This window comes from Numida meleagris, chromosome 3 (assembly GCF_002078875.1).
Source record: "Numida meleagris isolate 19003 breed g44 Domestic line chromosome 3, NumMel1.0, whole genome shotgun sequence".
In the NCBI taxonomy this organism is placed as follows: Eukaryota; Metazoa; Chordata; class Aves; order Galliformes; family Numididae; genus Numida; species Numida meleagris.
Window position 1 is genome coordinate 42,018,618 of NC_034411.1, and position 19,060 is coordinate 42,037,677.

Genomic DNA, 19,060 nt, shown 5'->3' on the forward strand with positions numbered 1-19,060 from the left:
GGGTTTTGGAATGACAATCCCCTTCAAATTTCTGCAACTCAAAACTGTGGGAAAACAAAGACTAATCCCTCACTTTGACTAACAAAAGACCTTGGGACATGTGACCAAGGGGTTGCTACGCGGGTATAAAAGGTTGTAAGCACATACAATAAAGGTCTTCGTTCTGCACCAGCAACTGAGTCCGTGCCTTGATTGCCACAAATGGCACCCGAACAGGGATCCTGTATCAGTGTCAGCCTTGGGAAAGAATCAGCTATCAAGCTGCCAGTGGGAAGGAATAAGGGCCGCTGGAAGGAAACAGGACCCAGAAACCGCTAGAAGGAAGCAGGAGTCAGGGGTGCCGGAAGCAAGCATAACCCAGGGCCGCTGGAAGGAAGTGGGACCCAGGAGAGGCTGCTGGAAGAAAGCGGGACCAGGCAGCCATTTTCATTTCTGCAGGACGGAGGTGAGCAACGGAGAACAATGGGATCAAACGTAACAAAGGAACAGGAGGCAGTTTGCAAAATAATGGATGCAATTTTGCAAGCACCACACTAAAGTGGAAGGCTTTGATTTAAGGAGACTTTTGGTGTGGGTCTCTCGTAGCGTAGAGGGAGTAGATGGGGCTACAATCTGTGACGCAGAAATATGGGACAAAGAGGGAGAGAGGCTGTGGGACGCAGCTGCATGCTCTGACCCGGTGGATAAAGACCTTCTGGGGCCCTGGAGATGGGTTTTAGAGTCCATAAAGAAATATGCAGGATCCACCGCACCGATAGAGCCCACCGCTCCTCCTGTGGTGGGGATCACTGCAAACGCCTGCGATGAATCTGTTGGGCTGTATTACAAGGACAGTGACCCTTTAGACCCCGGACCAGAGAGTCCGAAGAAGGTACCAGACTTGTACCACCCCGGTCTGGGTGTGATCCGCGAAGAGGCAAAGTGGGAGGGGGATTCAAGGGTGGACCAGGATGTGCTCCTGCAGGTGGACCCAGCTCGGTGGACAGGGCTGTGGGGTGCCACCTTCGGAAAGCTGGACACCCGTTCTGGACATCATTTCTTCCCCTCCGGTCACCCCCACCATCTCCTGCCTCCGCTGGCCAGTATCAGCTGGAAGCAGGAAGAAAGGCTGCCTGGGGTTACTGTGGGCTGTCAGCACCTCGGAGAGTAAAGCGTGCTGCATCTTTTGTAGCAGTCTTGCTTTGAGGAAGAGCTTGCTAGTAAACCGTAGCGTACAGGAAAACAACATTGAAGTATATACTAGCAAGTGTGTGCTGCTCTCTCCCAGTTTGCTGTCAGTCTGGAATGGGTGGCCAAGAAAGGGCCATTAGGAGTGCAATAGGCAGTGTGCGCAACTGAACGTGCCTTCTGTCTGTCTAGGTGCAGGGCTCGAGTGCATCTCGTGGAGTGCACGGAGCAGGAAAATCAAGAAGCTCCTTTGGAATCTGAAGTCAAGCAGGTGATGGTCTTCTTCTGGTTTTATAAAATGCTTGCCATTGCATCCTCTTTTGAGCTGATTTGCTTAACTGCTGACAATTCGTATTCTTTAACTTTGAACAGGCAGAGGACAGCACAGATGGAGTAGCAGGGGCAACTTCTGCGCCGCTCGGTCTCTCCAACACAGATGGAGTAGCAGCGGCCATTTCTGCCCCGCTCGGTCTCTCCAACACAGATGGAGTAGCAGCGGACACTTTTGCCCCGCTCGGTCTCTCCAATGCAGATGGAGTAGGAGTGGAAACTTCTGCCCCGCTCGGTCTCTCCAGTGCAGATGGAGTAGCAGTGGACACTTTTGCCCCGCTCGGTCTCTCTGAGACCTTTCAAAGTCACCAAAGATCAGCAAGCGGTGCTGAGCAAAGGGTCATGAGACAACTTGAGCGACAGCTTTCTTTGCTAGAAAAGCTCTTTGGGGACTTCTCTGAGTTGCAAAGAAGGCAGCAAGAACTGTTGTCTCAGAAGCAGGAGAAAGGCAAAAGAAAAGCTCAAAGGCAAGAGAGAGAACTGCAGCAATTGAAAGAAATGCTCCAGGAGAAGACATTGGCTTTAGAAACCATCGAAAAAGCTCTTTCCCAGGCCCAAAGGCAGGCAAAGGAACGTTGTGCTCCACACCTTGCAAGAAGTGAACCAAGAGAAGAAATCCTGAGATTTCTCATGCAGAGAAGGAGGTTCTGCAGGAACAAGTGGCCCAGCTCCAAAGTGAAAACCTTTCACTCCGTCAGAAGCTGGAAGGCGTGCAGAAGACCACTCAGGAAAGACTGGTGAGTGATGTCTTTAAACGCGAGACAGACAAAGAAGAAGAAAAGGTCAGGTGGACACTGTTGTAGCGCAGCTCCCAAAGTCATCTGGTGCTTCTAGAATTTACTGGCTAGGAGCTACCCGCGTGGGAGGCCATCCCTCGGGTTGGCTCTGTTTTGTTCCCTTTCTGCTGTCATTTGGCAAGTGGCGTATCCCAGCTCTACACCCCAGTGAGGATGGGGCACTTCTCCTCTATCACGTTTCTTCCCCTTGCAGTTCACTCAGAAAAATGATCTAAGTATAGGAACTGATAAGCAAAAATAAAAATGCTGGCTTTAGTTTTTTACCTTTTTCTTCACACTCCTGCACCATTGTTTCACCAGAGAACAGCCGGACAGCTGCAACGAGAACTTGCTGAGGCTGTCGGAAAGCAGCAGCTTGCAGAAGCATCCCTGAAAACTTACGCCGACTTCTGCGACACACTGAAGAAAGAAAACTCCAAATTGCAACAGGACTTGGACAAGGCTAATGCCAAGGTATGCAACAGCTGTGAACACATTAATATGGGTCAGCCTGCTTGTTTCCTCCAACTAGCGCTAGAGAAGAAGTAATCTGAGAACAAATACAGGACAGTGTTGTTTTTCCACTGCGTACAGGTGCGTGACCTTTCTGCACGGCTGGAGGTGGAACTCTCAAAGTCGCTGCTGCAAGAAAGGGCAAATAAGGGGCTAAAAGTGAAGGTGGCTGTTCTCCAGCATCGCTTGGAGGCTGCAGTGGCAGATTATAACGCATTGGTGCAGAGTGAAATGCAGCATCAAGGAAAAACGCAAGAGGAACTTGCCAAGAGTTTCAGAAAGCAGCAGAATTCAGAAACATCTCTGAAGCACTCTGAAGATTACTGCTGTTACCTGGAGAATGGCATCTTGATACTGAATGAAGACTCGGACAAGCCTAATGCCAAGGTATGCAATGCCTGTGAGCATGTTGGCATAGGTTAAGCTGTTCTTTTCCACTAAACAGTGCAAGAGAAGAAATAATCTGAAAACAAGTGGAGGACACATTTGTCTGAAGGCAGTAAAAGTTACATCATCGTTAATGATGGCTTTCCAGACTTGAGCATGATCTGATCTGAAATATCAACAAAGCCAGCTGCTTTCAGTCACAAGTAAGAGGCAATCCCGTGCTGCAGAGCAGCAGCGGAAGCTCTTACTCAGGCCCTAGAGTACATTACTCTCCTTGCCTCCTCCCCTTTCACCTCACAGAACACAAGCAGCTCTCAGGGAGCTCATTTTGAGGATGAGGGGCAAAGCAGTGGGTTGGGAGCAGCATCCAGGGAAGTAAGAACGCAGCAGCTTGTCCTCCTTCGAGACTCACTGCTGTTCTGATGCCCTTCCTGATGTTGTGGCCATTCTGTGACAACGCAAGGCACGCCCCACAAAGTGTCTCAGAGCTCAGCTGCTCTATTTGCAACTTCTCTCAATGTCGGCACAAAAATGAGATCTTTGTTCCCTGTTAGTGGCGTCCACACTGGGGGGACGCTAGCAGAGGTGTGTGCAGATGAGAAGGAAAGGGGCCAACCAAGTTTGCGATGAAAGCGCTGGCAGAGAACAGGAGCACTCCTCTTGTCCACCTCCCGCTGGGGCCACCGTAATTCAGGATGAAAATACCAGCGCCTGCTGTCTTCCTCCCCTGGAAACAAGTTCAGCTCAGGAGATGAGTAACATGCAAACCACTTGCATGACTGTTGCTGGGACGCAACCTGTTACCTGCCTTTCCTACTAGCTGTCTCCAGGGAGGTCTGTGGCGGGAGCATTATTTCACGGGCACAGGAGTTGCATAATTCTGTTGAAGGAGTCGAGTGCCTTTGCCATGGGGCCATTCTGGAAAGAAGGGAAGGCTGAAGACTGCCAGTAGCAGTCTTCCCAGCAAGGATTTGAAAGTCGTGCTTACTTTAGAAAAAACACGTGTCTTTTCCTGGCACAAATACAGCTTGTGTGGATTACATTTCGAACCTCCATCAACACATCTGAATGAGTTCCCCAGAATGTGGAGATTTTAGAGAGCTCTGATTAAGGGAGATGTTTTTTTTTTCCACTGCATACAGGTGCTTGAGCTTTCCGCACAGCTGGAGGTGGAACGCCAAAAGTCCCTGCGGCTAGAAGGGGCAAATCAGGAGCTGCGAGAGCTGTTTCTCCAGTGTCGCCCACAGACCACTGCAGCAGGTTATAGCCCATTCTCACAGAATGGAAGATGGCACGAAGAGCGAGCCCAAAAAGAAATGGGACAGAAGCAAGGGCCCGGCCTCCCTTTTCCAGTAAATTGATGTGCCATTTCTATCTGTATCCACACCGCGTTCATTTGTTGCTGTGGTCATTGCTTTTAGGTATTTTCTGTTAGACATTTAGTTCTCATTGTTAGTGCAGTGCCCCTGGCTTCCTCGTAGGGAAGCTGGAGAGCTGAAGAGAGATGTGCGAAAGTGCCTCTGTGTGTGTCGTGTGATCTTTGCGCATAAGAAATAGGCAGCCTTTTCCTCATCCCCTTCCACACAGAGTTAGAGGTGGCTCACTACTAGCTTTCATGTAAAAACAGCAGACAGAGCAGGTATGCTTTTTTCTGAGGCAAAAGTAAAGGAAAGACATTTAGGCGTTTCTGACTTCTCTCATGAGTGTTGCTGGTACGGAGGAGGCATGGTTCCTTCACTGAGCAGGGCTGTCCCGTTTCCACTGGGTATGGGAACTGGCTGTGTGGGTGCACGGAGGTGGCACTGTCTGCCTCTTCCTGTTTCTTCAAGTTGCGTTGTCTTCCTCTGATGCAGGCAGCTTCTCAAAGCAGACTAGAGGAGACCAATGCCAAAGAAGCAATGCTTAGAAAGCAGCAGGAGCAGCGAACTGCAGCTCTGACATCAGAAATGGACAGAACCCAAAGCACGCATCAGGCAAGGCGGCAAATAGCAGACTGTGGAGAAGAACTAGACCTGTCAGAAAAACCATTCCCAATGGATGAGAACATTAGAAGAGGCCTTGCAAAGATATCAGACAAGTAAGTGCAAGCATTTTGTTCCCTTTGGTGGTGGTGGAGGTTGCTGTCATTTGTTTGTTTGTTTGTTTGTTTTTCTCTCAAATAATACACTATTCCTCTTTGTGTCACGGCTGTTCCATCCAACAACCTTGTCTTGGTTCCTGTCCACACAGTGGATGCCCATTCAAGACAGAATACTTCTCACAAGAGCACACTTTGATCCCTCTTATTCCTGAGGACAGTTTTCTTTTCCCTTTCTGACTTTGAAGTTACAGAAAAAAAATTAGTTTTCATGCAAGAATTATCGGTAATCTCCTCTTCCCCTACCTCTAGTAGAAAAGAAGAATTATTACTATGAGACAGAAATAATTCATTCAGCCTCTGTCATGACAGTGCCTCTTCGGTTTGAGTTTTCACTGGGAGGAGAGAAATAGTCCTGTGTTCTTACTTTGTGAGAAAAGTCCTATAAGAACAACACAGTTTGGAAGCATGAGAAGCAGAGCATCTGGCTAACTAAGATGCCTACTTCCCTAAATCTATGACCCTACTAGCCTGCTACTGTAGCCGAAGACCTGGAGAACAGCCCTGTGACCGCAGCACACCCGTGTGAGCAACCGCAGTTCTTGCATGCTTTTGCCTTTTTCCCAGACCCAATGAGATGCTACCAGTGGGCAAGGACAAAGGCCTCAGGAAGACCCACAAAGAAACTTCTCTGTTGCGTGGCCAACAACTCGGAGCAACACCAAGAAAAAACAGACCTGCATTACATGCATGTAAGCAGCTTTACCTTCTGTTCTTCAGTGGCCAGGTCTTTCAGAGATGGGATTATTCCCCGTGTGTAGGCTGTGGAATTTCCTTTGCCACCTTCAGAAAGCTAGCTGCCTGGTAGTCAAACATGAAAGATCTTGCTTTGTCTGTGTCCCTGTCTTCCCTTGTTTCCACATTGCTGGCTTCAAATCTCTACAGATCTTTGCACCCTCCTATCACACCCTATAGTTTTCCGTTGGTTCTTTGTGCTCCCTCTGCTGTACAACTAACTAATCAGTTCTCACGTTTTCTCTCACAGTCACTGGTGATCGTGAAACCAGGCCTGCTGCAACCTCCTCAGAAATGAAAATGAAACAAAAATGAATGAATTCCGGAATGCAAGGCCACGCAGCCATATGACAATGCCTTAAGCAAAAATTTTTAAACTGAAATAAATACATATGACAGATTGTGAAAGGGGTTTTCTCATTTTTAAGCCACAACCCTCCATGCTGAGGGGTCAAGGTTTCATTTGAAAGATGCAGTCCCATTTCAGGGTCCAAAACTTCATTTTTAGAATAACTGATAATTCCTTAGTTTTAGTAGTTACCTTCTTGGTTGCTGGTTGTTCCGACTGTAGTCTCAGCCACATTCCCATGAAGATGTTTCCTCGGGAATGAGGTGGAGCATAGCTCCTCTCCTTGGTAGCTCCTTGTGACAGTGTGTTTCCACCCCCCCACCTTCCTCTTCTTGCCTGGCTGTTACACTCAAGGCTGCCTTCTGGCATATAATGAGCACAGGACTGGTTACACTCAAGGCCTCACTAAGACAGATAGCGGCCACCATACTGGCCAGTCCCTGACTAGAGTTGGCTCTGATGCAACGTGGGCAGAGCCAAAAGGGACAGCGTAATCTCCCTGCGCATTCAAAGGCAGCCTGTAAATAGCACAAGCAACCATTACTGGTACACAGGGCATGGTGTGGCAGTTGGCACGGCAGCCGGATCAGGGAGGCGAGCACCCTGCAAGCTAGAGAGGTAAATTCAGTAGGTGATTATCGCCCACTGTGTTCAGGGTCACCATCCTCTAAGTCCAGGATTGTCGTCCTCCCAGAGCAGAGACCCCACTAACAATACCTACCCCATGGTGAGCTAGGGCATCTGAACCCATCAGGAAGGATGCAGAAACACAGACTGAATTCCAAGGCAGACACGTGGCTGCTCGAGCCTCTGCACAGAATGCCTGAGCCTTTCATTTGCATCCTGTGGCAGCAGCAAGGAGAGCTGTGTGAGGTGCGAGCAGGTGGATGATCTGCTCAGCCTGCTTGCAAGGTTACATGATGAAATAAATGGGTTTGAAAGTGTCATGGGGGGCAAAAAAGAGAAGGAGCAGAGGAACCCCACACTGCCCTCCTACAGACAGGTTTTACCCCAAGAGAAAACACAAGATCCAAGGCAGCCTGTATCCTCTCACTGCCAGGCTGAAGGCAAGAACTCAAAGGAAAGCAACAAATGGAGGCATGTGCACGCTCTGATCTCTCTGCGCTGTAGTGACCATGCAACGGTGCAGTTTTGATCCTGAGGGATATGGGACAGACAAAGAGTAAAATCAGGGTGCTAAATTTTAAGAAAGCCAACTTCCAGCTCTTCGGGGAGTTAATCAACAAAACCCCCTGAGAATCTGTTCTCAAGGACAAGGGAGGGCGGCAGAGCTGGCAGATCTTTAAGGAAGCTGTCCGTATGGCACAAGAGCCATCCGCGCTGGAGGAAGTCAGGGAAGGAAAGCAAGAAAACAACATGCCTGAACTGGGGCCTGCTGGTCAAACCGGAGAGCAAGAAGAAAATTCACAGGCAATGAAAGCAGGGACAGGTAACCTGGGAGAGCGTAGGGATGATGCGCCCGCGCGCCAGGAACGCGTGGCTGCGGGGCCCGAGGCCCTGCGGCGGGGGGGGAAGCGGCCGGCCGGGCCGGGCGGCGGGCGGAAGCGGCGCGGCGGGGGGCCGGCCCTACCGCGAGGCGAGCGCTGCCCGCACGGCGGCCGACGTGGAGAAGCGCGGCCCTCCTGGCGGGGTCCCCGCGGCTCCTCCGCCGCGCTCAGCGGGTGGCCCACGTGCGGGTGGGGCTCCTCAACGATTTCTTTGGGCGCTTCGACCGCCCGTGCGAGGACACTAAATGCGAGAAATCAGCACACTGGAGGACTGCTACTACTGCGTGGCTGCCTACCCGGAGCCACGGGCGGACCACACTTACTGCTGCTTCGAGATGGGCTTGGGCATGATCAAAGCCGTTGAGCAGTTTTGCCAGGAGAAAAAAGAAATGGTCAACATGAGAGTCAGCATCCACACCAGGACGTTGCTGTGAGGCATCCTGGGAATGAGGAGGTTCAAGTTCGACGTGTGGTCCAACTATGTCAACTTGGCCAATCTGATGGAGCAGCTAGGGGTGGCCTGGAAAGTCCATATTTCGGAAGCTACTGCAAAATATTTGGACGATCATTACAAAATGGAGGATGTCAAGGTGATGGAGCAGGTCGGTCAGAGCATGGTGGCTGACCAGTTAACAGGTTTGAAGACCTATGTGATATCTGGTCAGAAGGGGAAGGAATCCCACTGCAGCTGTTCACAAGCCTTGTTTCCCAGCTTGGAGGCTGGGGATGGAGCCAGGATGCAGGCAGCACCCTTAGCTGAGAACACTGCTGACTCCACAAAGGCTCTCAAACACATGGAAAAGCCAAAGCCTTGCCCTTCATGTAGTACCATCCTTGTTCCCCACTGCGATGTCAGCATAGACAAAGGAGCTATCCAAAATGGTTGTCAGGATGAATGGTACGAAGGCTCCAGGAGGACATAGTCCAAAGACTCAGAATGGACTTTTGAGTCCTCCATAGGAAGAAAAGCTGAGCAACAGTCAAACCTCGCTTTATGAAATGTTGCAAGAGAAGGGAAGATGATGGGGATTGAGTCTGGATCTCCTCCCTTTGAGGTTCAAAAACATCAGAGAAAAGACAGATGCCCACTTTGTGGATGTGGTTAAAGAGGACAGCCTTGTGAAGGACTACTACTTTAAACTGCTCATCAGTAAGCTGAGCCTGAGCTTCTTGGATCAGGATCTGGGGATGGCCTACAGGACGAGATATCAGGAAGAGGTGATGAGGAATGCTCCAGTGAAGACGTTTGTGTTTGCTATGCTAGGCTGTGTAGGGTCAGAAATGCCAAGGCCCAACTGGAACTGGACTTGGCAAGGGGTGCAAAGAAGAAGAAGGCTTCTGCGGGTACATCAACCAGAAGAACTAAGTCCAAGAGCGCGTAACCCTAGTGAGCAGTACAGGCAGGCTGGTAACAACAGACAAGGAGAAGGCTGAAGTACTCAACTTTTTTTTGCCTCAGTCTTCACTAACAACTGCTCTTCACACACTCCTCGAGTAGATAGGTTGGAAGGTGGAGAGTTAGGTGAGCAGTGTCTCTCCAGTTGTAAGCAAAGATCAGGTTCACGACCACCTCAGTAACCTGAATAAGTCTGTGCATCCCAGAGTCCTTAGAGAATTGACTGGGGTAGTCACCAAGCCACTGTCAAATATGTTTGAGATGGCAGAGGGATGAAGTCCCTGTTGACCTGAAAATCGGCAATGTTGCACCCATTTTTAAGAAATGTAGAAAGGACAACCCAAGGAACTACCAACCTGCCAGCCTCACCTCTGTACTGGGGAAGATCATGGAACAGATCTTCCTGGAAGCTGTGCTAACACACATGGAAGACAGGGCAGTGAAATGAGACAGCCAGCATGGCTTCACCAAGGGCAAGTCCTGCCTGACCAACCTAGTGGTCTTCTATGATAGCATAACTGCCTCAATGGACAAGGGAAGAGCCACTGATGTCAGCTGTCAGGACTTCAGTAAGGCCTTTGACGTGGTTCCCCACAACATCCTTCTCTCCAAATTGGAAAGATATGGATTTGATGAGTTTGATGGATGAGAAACTGGTTGCAAGATTATACCCAGAGTAGTGGTCAGTGGCTCAATGTCCAGATGGAGATCAGTGGTGTCCCTCAACAAGTCTGTACTGGGACTGATGCTTTTCAATATCTTCATTAATGTCATTGACAGTAGGATTGAGTGTACCTTCAGCAAGCTTGCAGATGACACCAAGCTGCGTGGTGCTTCTGACTCATCTGAGGGATAGGATGCCATCCAGAGAGACCGAGACACACTTGAGCAGTGGGCCAAGGAGAACCTCATGGGGTCCAGCAAAGCCAGGTGCAAGGTCTTGCATCTGGGTTGCAGAATCCCCCGCTATCAATACAAGATGGGGGGGTGGAAGGACAGGGCATAGCTCTGCCAAAAAGGACTTGGGGGTACTGCCAGATGGCAAGCTGGACATGAACCAGCAGTGTTCACAGAAAGTAAAGTGTGTAGATTCCATCTGCAGCGCTCCTGTATCACTTGCAGGAGAAAATCAGTGTATTCCAGGAACCTCTTGAATCTCTTATCCAGGAGGCTCTGTTGTCCCTCCAACAACAATTGCAAATGTTTGTTCAAGGTAATTACTTTGCTGCACTACAACTGCAAATATAGAATTTCAATTCAGGGTTATAATTCTCCCTTCTTTTCAAAGCTTCCCTTTGATACCTGCCACCTTCCTCACGCCTCATCTAACAATATAATTCATTCCAGCACTCATATCCTTATGCAGAGGCTGTCTCAATGAACTAAAAAGGGGCGTTACAGTTCTGTAGAACCTTCACATCACATGATTTACATTCCCTAGGGCAGTGTATCAGGCAGAGTCATGTGAAGAAGGGATGTTAAGAGATAAGCAAGGGACAGATTTTCAGGATTGGCCCTTGTATGTAAGAGAAGTCTGAGTGAGAAAAGGCAGGTAACTCCTTTTGACATGGTGAGCAGTAAGGGCAGAGATGCTGCTGATCAGCAAAGGATTTCAGGCCTACCAGGTATTTCAGTATGAACTCAGCTGAGATGCAAGAGAGAGCGTATGGGTTTTGAAAGTCAAGATGACAGAGAGCCTGTACCATGCGGAATCACCTCTTGGGCCCTTGCCTGTGGCCATAGCCTTATGGTGTTAGACAATCTTTCTGCCTGCAGCCCAAAACACAGGCATACTTCCAGAGGCAACATGTGCTTTCTGTTTCAGGACATGATGCAGCCACAAGGACACCATCTTAGGTCTTACGAAGCCTGTGCTCCATCTCTGTTCTGGAAGGATGTCATGTGCTTGGTGAATGAATGCAAACATTTTATTTGGTTACATCAAGCAAGGCCCCAGGCCCAGCACACGTCTAAGAATCGTAGCCCAAACACTTAGAGGTGCTTATTGGTGAATTATCTTTGGGGAACAACTTGCTGCAGTACTGATCCTCTGCTCATTTTCAGGTCTTGCAGTATACATTGTATTTAATCTTCATTGCCACAATTGTTCCCCCTATGCATTCTTCAAATTTTTGGTCCATTTCTTCATTCTGAACTTCAGAGAAGAGGCCTCTCCAGCTTCCAACAACCCCTGTGTGCAACAAGAAATAACAAGGACTGAAGGTGACTGCTCTTGAGAGAAAACAGTATATAGGCAGCAGCAGGGCAGACTTTCAGCACACGTGGAGTTGGATGAGTCTGATTGCCTTGGAGAGCAAAGTAGCAAAGATAAGAAGTAAAGGATGCAGCCAGGCCATAGAGAGCATTGGTGCCAGACTGCCAGAGGGGTTTTCCAAGGTGGTTTCATGCAGTGTTCACACTGAAGAAAGAGGAGCCTGTTTTTTGTCATTAAGTGAGAGCTCATTTGCAAATGCTTCCCTCTGAAGGGGCAAGTTATTTGGGGCAGTAAGGTAGACGGTTGTCATGGTTTTATGATTTTCAGTTATTGGTATTCCACATCATAACATCATGTAGTGAATGTACCTGGTTCTTGGAAGAGAAGGACTACTGCATTCCCCAAAGTACTTTGCTCCTCTGTTACCATTTTTGTCCAGAGGGAAAAGATAAAAGCTTGCAGATCACGAGACCTTGTCCCTTTTTTTCCTGCCCGTCTCTCGTCCTGGCAGCACCTCGCTCTCCAGCCATCTTATCTTCAGTAGTAGATTAAGGCCTACCTTGATTTTGGGACATTCTCTCTCTCTCTATTGGATTTATCAGCTTAAGTTGTAATCATATTGTATTATAGTGTGTTGTTTTACATTCCGATATCTTATTTAGTAAATTAGTTTGTTTCTCCTCAGATTGTTGCCGCTGTTCTTTGCTCTCAGGGCTATCTCCTTACCCTTTTCCCCTTTTCCCTTTTCCTGGGGCGTGGGCCCATGAGTCCCCCGTCCCATTTGTCACGGAACTGGGCTGAACGCCCGTAAACCGTTGACAACAGTAAAGAGGGAGAGTGAAGGAAAGGGGCTAAAGCGAGCCCATGCCCACAGCAGTCAGAAATCAGAGACTCTTGAGCAGTGGGGAGCAGCTGGGCTGCCAGAGCTCCAGCCCTGGCCTCACGTCTAAGTAAACATCCCTGCAATCACCACTGGTCCATCCACTGAGAGAAGCCATACTGAGACTATTTCTCAGCTCTCACTGAGAATGTTACAATATGATGCCCAGGAGGCCAACAGAGCAGTGAACATGAAGTTCAAGAGATCCTTGCTGCACTAGCACACCTTCTCCAAAAAAGGATTTTCATGAAGTGACATGTACAGTCAGAAAAGTCTGGAAGTCTGCTTGCAGCCCTACTCTGAAGATAGAAATGGTCAGGGATCCTTTCTCCACACATCACATCAATCCACTCTTCTTCCTCTTCAGATCAACAATCAGCCTTATCGCACAAGTCATAGGCAAAGGCCACACCAGCATCTATCCGTAGAGGAACCATTGGACCCAAGCAGATTTGGTGCATAATTGCTGACATAACCTACTCCACTGTTAGCCTCCACCTGCACATCTTGCTTGCCTAACTAACTGGTATTGTTGCCACAGAGAAAGAGAGCAACATGGAAGCAATGGTTGAGAGCCTTAAGTGTGGATAGCTGAGGCACTTCAGTACGCTACTCACAAATGACCCCATGATGGCAGAAGCTTGTTGTACAAGATGCCACAGGAGAGACCTCATCCACATCTGCCCTTCCCAGCCAGCCCAGCAAACTCATGGCTAAGTGACCACTCAGAAGGTAACTCTAGAAGAGAGATCCTCCTTTTGCAAAGACTCACTTACCTTTACGGAAGAGGATGTCCCCAAATTTACCATGGGTTTCCTTGGATTTCTCTTTCATAGCTTGGAAACTGGTCTTCTTGGCAATTCTGGAAAACTCTTCCTCACTCAGGGAGAATCCAAAGAAAGCAGCGATCTTCTTCATTCCCAGTACCGGGTTCTAGATAAAGGAACATTGCAAAGAGGTGAAGTCAAAAGGCTTTGTCTCTGTGGCTGGGTTATAAAGCCATCAGAGGAAGACTTGCTCCCACAGTGTCACCATGGGATTCTGAAAGCTCTCACAGAGGGAGAACCCACTCATGGTGGCCTCAGGTTCAAGGCCTTTTCTTCTCTCCCAAAAGCAACTGATTCAGATGTGATTCCTTCCACATGTAAGCAAACCTTTCATGGGCCTCCTCAGGAGTGTGAGTAGCTCAGAAAACTATGCTCTTCTACAGGCTCAGACAGGATTGATTCAATAGTTTCTTCTTCCCCATAGTCCCTACACATTTCAGGAAAGTCACACAGCGTGCCCATGAAGGAGAGCTGGCTTAGATGCCGCACCTCTTTCAGTTCCTCATAGCTAATCATCATCATCCTCTCATGATCGATGTATCGGTTCCATTCCATTAAGTGGTCAAAGTAGGACCCCCAAGCCACTGCAGATAAAGAAAAGAGGCATATCTGTGCAGGATAGTCACCAAAACAGGTGACAGCTATCTAGACAGCTATCTAAGCGTGGCACCAGGATGGTGAAATGGGGACTGGGTAACATCTGTTGAGGTCAATGCGGGATCCTCCAGCTATGGCCACTAGATAGCACTGAACCTCCAGCTTTATTGCAAGAATGGAAAGATCAGACTCAGTCTTTGTCACAATCTTTCCATTCTGAATCAGTCACAAAAGAAATTCAAATTATCTGGTATACCCCTTTTCAGCCATAACATGAACCTATCCTCTTTTCCTAAGAGTGTCTTGGGAAAGTCTGTTGGAATAGGATTCCCAAGCCCACGGGTTTATGTATGCCCCTGAGGGAGAGGAATTCCAGAGGGTGCAAGGCGAAGTACATTTCCCATTCATGAAAGCTGCAAAGTATTCATCCCAGGTGGCAAAGGAGGGCAGCACTGGCATGTTGTTGTAAAAGTGGTAATAGGAGACAGCCGTGTCTTTGGGATTCCGAACCAGCAGAAGGATCTGCAGGAGAAAAACACATGATTTGGCTGTGATTTGGTGACTGGCCAAGACACACTCAACTCAGCACATCACATGTTCACAACCATGCACCAGGCAATGACAGGCCAGTCTATTTCCTCTTGTTTAATAAGAAATCAGAGCCTTTGCAGACAAGTTGGGAGCTTAAAGATGAAAAGAAATAGCTTTTTAGTGATGCCCTTGGGACTCAGCTTTGAACTAGCTCGGATCCAAAGAAATGAGCTCAAGGTCTCCACACCAGGAGACACACAAGCAAGTTGTGGGTGCACCCATGCTTTTCTCTGCAGCAGTTGTCATCAAAGATCATCTTAGCCTGAGCCCCTGCTGGGCTTTCCACAGGTACCCATATCTTACAGGCAAGTTAAAGTGGATGGGATAAGTACTTGCCATGGTCAGTTTCCTGATAGAAATTTGGAAGCTTCTTTCTGAGATCTTAGGGGCAGTAACATTGAGCTGCAAACCCACTGGCAGAAACTACTTGAGTCAGCAGAGCTACTAGTTTTGGGAGAGCATTTTTATTCACGGCCTCAACACATGCACTCTCCCTCTTCATTGCTGGAAATGCACCTATGCACGAACCAGCCTAGGTGAAAGTGCAAAAAAACACATCTCATCTAGGCAGAGGAAAACTAACTTGAGGTGGAAATACTTTTGCAGTGTGATGCAAAGAAAAGACTCACCTTAGCCTTCCCTTGGAGAAGAGATGGGGGCAGGAGATGAGGTGGCAGATGGGTTAGTATGATTCTTCGGGAAGGCAGTTTCTTCATCCTCTTTAAAGCAAGTGGGAGAAATGGGACAGAATAGAAGTAACTTACTCAGGAATCATGGGTAGTAAGTAAAGGGGAGACCAGAGAAGTGTCTTTGTCCTTGGGAAATCCCAGGGATACACTGATGGTGTCAGCTTCTGCTAGCCTCTGCCACAGAGCACCATTTCACATGAGACAGGCCTGACGGTACGACATCCATGAGAAAGATCTTACTGATTAAACCTAGTGGTTCCAGAGCTGGATCCCCTTGTGTATCCTCAAGCTTGCCGGTCCTCTGAAGCATTTGCACTGGGACACTAGGGGCAATAGGACATGCTGGCTGTGCTGACCTTAACACTTGTTACTGCTCTAAAGCTGTCTATTGCTTCTGAGATAAGGCCATTGTTTTTCAACTATTACTACCTGTAGAAAGAATATTGCCAATATTTTTTCAGCAGCTGCTCACCTCAAATACTCCAGGATCTCCAAACTCTAGACGTGGAAACATCTGTAGCTCCTTTTCAGCATTTATTCTCTCTTTCATTTCTTCTTCTGTATATTTAGCATCTGTTGATTCCATCTCTCTCACCATTTGTTCAAGCCAGTTGGTTCCTGAAACAATAAAGACTCCAATAGTAAATGCATTCTGGGCTGCACATCTGCACTTTTTCCTGTCAATTGGGTGGCAGGATATCCTGTCAAACTGGTTCACATTTGTGCAACTTGTCCTTTCAATATATGGGCAGTAATAATCAGGACATGCCAAGATCCAAGAGGAACAGAACTTTCAGCCAAATGTGGAGTGCTGCCCTGCTCACTTCAGAAACACATCTCATCCCTCAGAGGTAACAGAAGCAGACCTCTATAGCTATTTCCAGCTCTGACAGTCTTGTCATCTCAGAATATTCCTAAGGAAAATAACAGCAGTGTTGTTCCCAGCATAGGGCTGTACTCCTTCCACAGCACTGCCTTTGAGAGCACCCTGTTCCTTCCTCCTGACTAGCTTCAGTTTTCAGTTTCTTCATGGCCAACAAATTTTGGCCTCATTCCCAGTCTCCAAATAGGAGGGGAAGGTAGGAGAAGGATTCATCAACCAAATCAAAAGACCACCAAGGTCTGTCATTGTCTTTGCACTAGGCTCAGCTGTCTTGACTTCTGCAATCTGGCACAGGTGGTATATGAAGCATGCACTAGGCTTGAAGATCCAAGTCTCAGTTTTCATTTATATTTCGTTTTTCAGCTCTACAAGCTGCACACAAAGAGAATGTTATAAACATCACCAACTCTTCTTTCTGCATTTGACTTGTTAAGATATCTCTGTGAAGTGATTAAGAACAAACAGAAAGAAATCCAAAATGCCTATGCGAAGGGGAGAAGAAAAAATTAAAGAATCCTAGTAGCATTTATGCCTTTCCATGCAGTTAGATACATGGGAATCACTTGCATTCTGTAATGCAGTAGGTCTATGGAAACAACAGTTGTTCTACCTTCATTTCTAGAAAACAGTCCCTGCATTGGCTTTGTAGCAAGCAGGGTAACAAGATACTGTCCTGTATTAGCAAGACTGTATTAGCAAGTTAGAAAATGAAGAAACGTGATTATTCTGCTTTAATCCAACACTGGTAATTTCACCACTTGTATACAATGTGCAGTCATGCATTGAAGTATGAGAGATTTTAAGGATCTGGGGTGGAGCCTGCTTAAAGCCGCTGAAATCATTGGGACCTGAAGTGAATGAAACGCATCTTACTACAGTCTTCCTCTAGCAGAGGTAATAGTGAATTCGGAGCTAACTCTTGTGAGAATAGGCTAAGACAACTGGTAAATTTCAAAATCACAAGGGGATGTCTGACTGCTCAAAAGTTACATAAAACAAAACAAAACACTATAGTGGGAGAACTCCACAATAGTTTTCCAAAGAGGAGGTAGATCTCCACCCTCAGTGTTTTAAAACTTCTGGATAAAATCTGGAGTACCCACACCTAAATTTGGATTCTAGGTCTTTCCCTGGCTTTGCACAGGAGATTAGATTAGATGACCTCCAAAGATGCTTTACAACTTAATCTCATGATCATATGGAAAGTGATGCCACCATAAGCTTTTCTTAGGTATTATTGCTATTGTTAAATGATGGCACACACTCCAGGATGACAGCGTTGTACATTTGACTATTTATCAAGCAAACAACACTCACCTGTTTTAGGGTAGCCTGCTAGAATCACATCATCGCTCCTGGTTTCAAAGGATTTCAGAGCTTCCAAAGTTTCTGGGCTGCTAAATACAGCAGGATACAGAATACTGTCATAGGAAAACAGCAGATCTTCTGGGGAAGTCTTTTCATTCTCTGAAAAACAATTTTCTACGACTTCAATGACTCTTTCCCTATTTCTGCTCATGCTTATAACCCTGTGATACTTTTCTCAAGCAGAGATGCAAGCTGTCTTTTCACAGTGCAGGAGAACTTTATACAGCGTGTTAGGAAATCAGAAAGGGCATTCACTCAGAAATGAAGATACACATCACTGATTAACTCAATTTGAACTGTTATCTCCTTTCAGAATTACGGGATAGGAGACAAATAGCAGTGACATGGAGTCTCTGCCATGACTAAAAATAGCAAGAGTAGTCCATTCTCTACAAAGCATTGCTACTAGGGAAGCAACAAGCAACACTAGTAGCATTCAAAACATTGAATGAAAGGAAAGACCTACAAAGGCTGTAAAATACTGCTTAAAATATTTTTAACAGCTGAGCCACACAATGTGATTTGTGAACAGGATGACCAGCATATAGTGGTTATGAAGATAGTAGATCTCAATCTGATTTGCTATTTACTCCACTGATGAGTGCAACTTTCTTCCAGGTGCTGGCTCTATCTTCCGTCAATCATTCTGACATCATCACTTTACGTGATATATTCAGAGCTAAGGACAAGTACCACCTAAGTCACACTTCTCATGATTAAATAATCACATTTGAGACCTTTCACTTCACCATTTCCTACAGGAGGATTGCTTTCATGTGAAACTCAAATACTTAGGTTCTACGTTTACATTAATCAAATTCACCTGTATGACATCAATTCTATTTCTTTCTACACCTGTCCATAATTTAATGTTTGGGTGAAATTGTTCTTACATGGGGGGAAGTTATTTGAATTCTGGCTGATGCCTTTTCAGAATATAAGGAGTAATAAGATGGAGAAATATATACCTCCACAAGTTCTTATTAATTGTTTTCCTGGTACTTTCAGTTCTCTGCCCTGGTCTCCAGATTTAGAAGTTAAATAAGTTAAAATCATATATTATACACATACTAGTTTGTCCGCTAGAATGTTAAAAATAATGTTGAATATAACCAGGAATTTCCAATACATGATATTGCTTTAATTCTCATCCCAACTTTGCCCTGATCCAGAACACACAACTGGACCTTGAACACACTGTTGCAACTAACTTCATAACAGCCATGTAAACAAGTGGATGTACCTGCAAATATTGCTGCTGATGCCCTGGTTCTGGAGGCTTATCACTGTTTCTAGGTTCCCAAATTTACTCTCAGTACTTTAATACTATAACCCCATTTGTAAATTACTATCTGTGATGGATGTACTCAACTTCTGCACTTGACATAAGTCTTGCTCAGGCTTATGAACACAGTAGGCCTTGATGTGGTCATTCCTTGAACGGGACAACTCCTTAATAATAAAGCACCAGGTGGGTGCACAGCCATGACTGCAAACAAAAGGAGGCACAGCACTAGAACAGGTGACCACTGAAATCCCTCAGGGGAGATAACAAACTACATTAGAGGTCAAGAGCAATATAATAATAATTCTAGCTTTGGTTGCAAATTAATCACTTTATAGCAGTTAGAGAAATCCTAATTTGAGCCCACATTGTTGAAGCAGCAGGCTGCATGACAGTGATTTCACTTTAGGCAGGGTCGCCTTTCAAA

The 19,060-nt window shown here is 46.9% G+C and overlaps 2 protein-coding genes across 2 annotated transcripts; one reads left to right on the plus strand and one right to left on the minus strand.

Moving 5' to 3' along the window:
- LOC110396828 lies at nucleotides 2,101-7,934 on the plus strand. The gene is made up of 7 exons (XM_021392697.1): nucleotides 2,101-2,234; nucleotides 2,595-2,747; nucleotides 2,868-3,173; nucleotides 4,316-4,525; nucleotides 5,027-5,250; nucleotides 5,878-6,002; nucleotides 6,296-7,934. Exons 3-7 carry the CDS (start codon nucleotides 3,018-3,020, stop codon nucleotides 6,358-6,360), a joined length of 780 nt encoding a protein of 259 aa, XP_021248372.1. The 5' UTR covers nucleotides 2,101-2,234; nucleotides 2,595-2,747; nucleotides 2,868-3,017; the 3' UTR covers nucleotides 6,361-7,934.
- On the minus strand, nucleotides 10,459-18,190 carry LOC110397135 (sulfotransferase 6B1-like). Its single transcript, XM_021393119.1, has 7 exons — nucleotides 17,298-18,190; nucleotides 15,570-15,715; nucleotides 15,038-15,127; nucleotides 14,213-14,339; nucleotides 13,710-13,804; nucleotides 13,170-13,326; nucleotides 10,459-11,489 (listed from the first exon to the last, which is right to left on the minus strand). The coding sequence occupies exons 1-7, from the start codon at nucleotides 17,497-17,499 to the stop codon at nucleotides 11,359-11,361; spliced, it is 948 nt and encodes a 315-aa protein (XP_021248794.1). The 5' UTR covers nucleotides 17,500-18,190; the 3' UTR covers nucleotides 10,459-11,358.

Excerpts from the sequence above, each read along its gene's own strand:
- LOC110396828 (XM_021392697.1), top strand. The coding sequence starts at position 3,018 with ATGCAGCATCAAGGAAAAACGCAAGAGGAACTTGCCAAGAGTTTCAGA. Across the intron at positions 4,526-5,026 it reads GGCCCGGCCTCCCTTTTCCA|GCAGCTTCTCAAAGCAGACT; the intron begins GTAAATTGATGT and ends CCTCTGATGCAG. Across the intron at positions 6,003-6,295 it reads CAGACCTGCATTACATGCAT|TCACTGGTGATCGTGAAACC; the intron begins GTAAGCAGCTTT and ends TTTCTCTCACAG.
- LOC110397135 (XM_021393119.1), bottom strand. The coding sequence starts at position 17,499 with ATGAGCAGAAATAGGGAAAGAGTCATTGAAGTCGTAGAAAATTGTTTT. Across the intron at positions 15,128-15,569 it reads GAGATCCTGGAGTATTTGAG|AGGATGAAGAAACTGCCTTC; the intron begins GTGAGCAGCTGC and ends CTTGCTTTAAAG. Across the intron at positions 13,805-14,212 it reads AGCTTTCATGAATGGGAAAT|TGGCTTGGGGGTCCTACTTT; the intron begins GTACTTCGCCTT and ends CTTTATCTGCAG.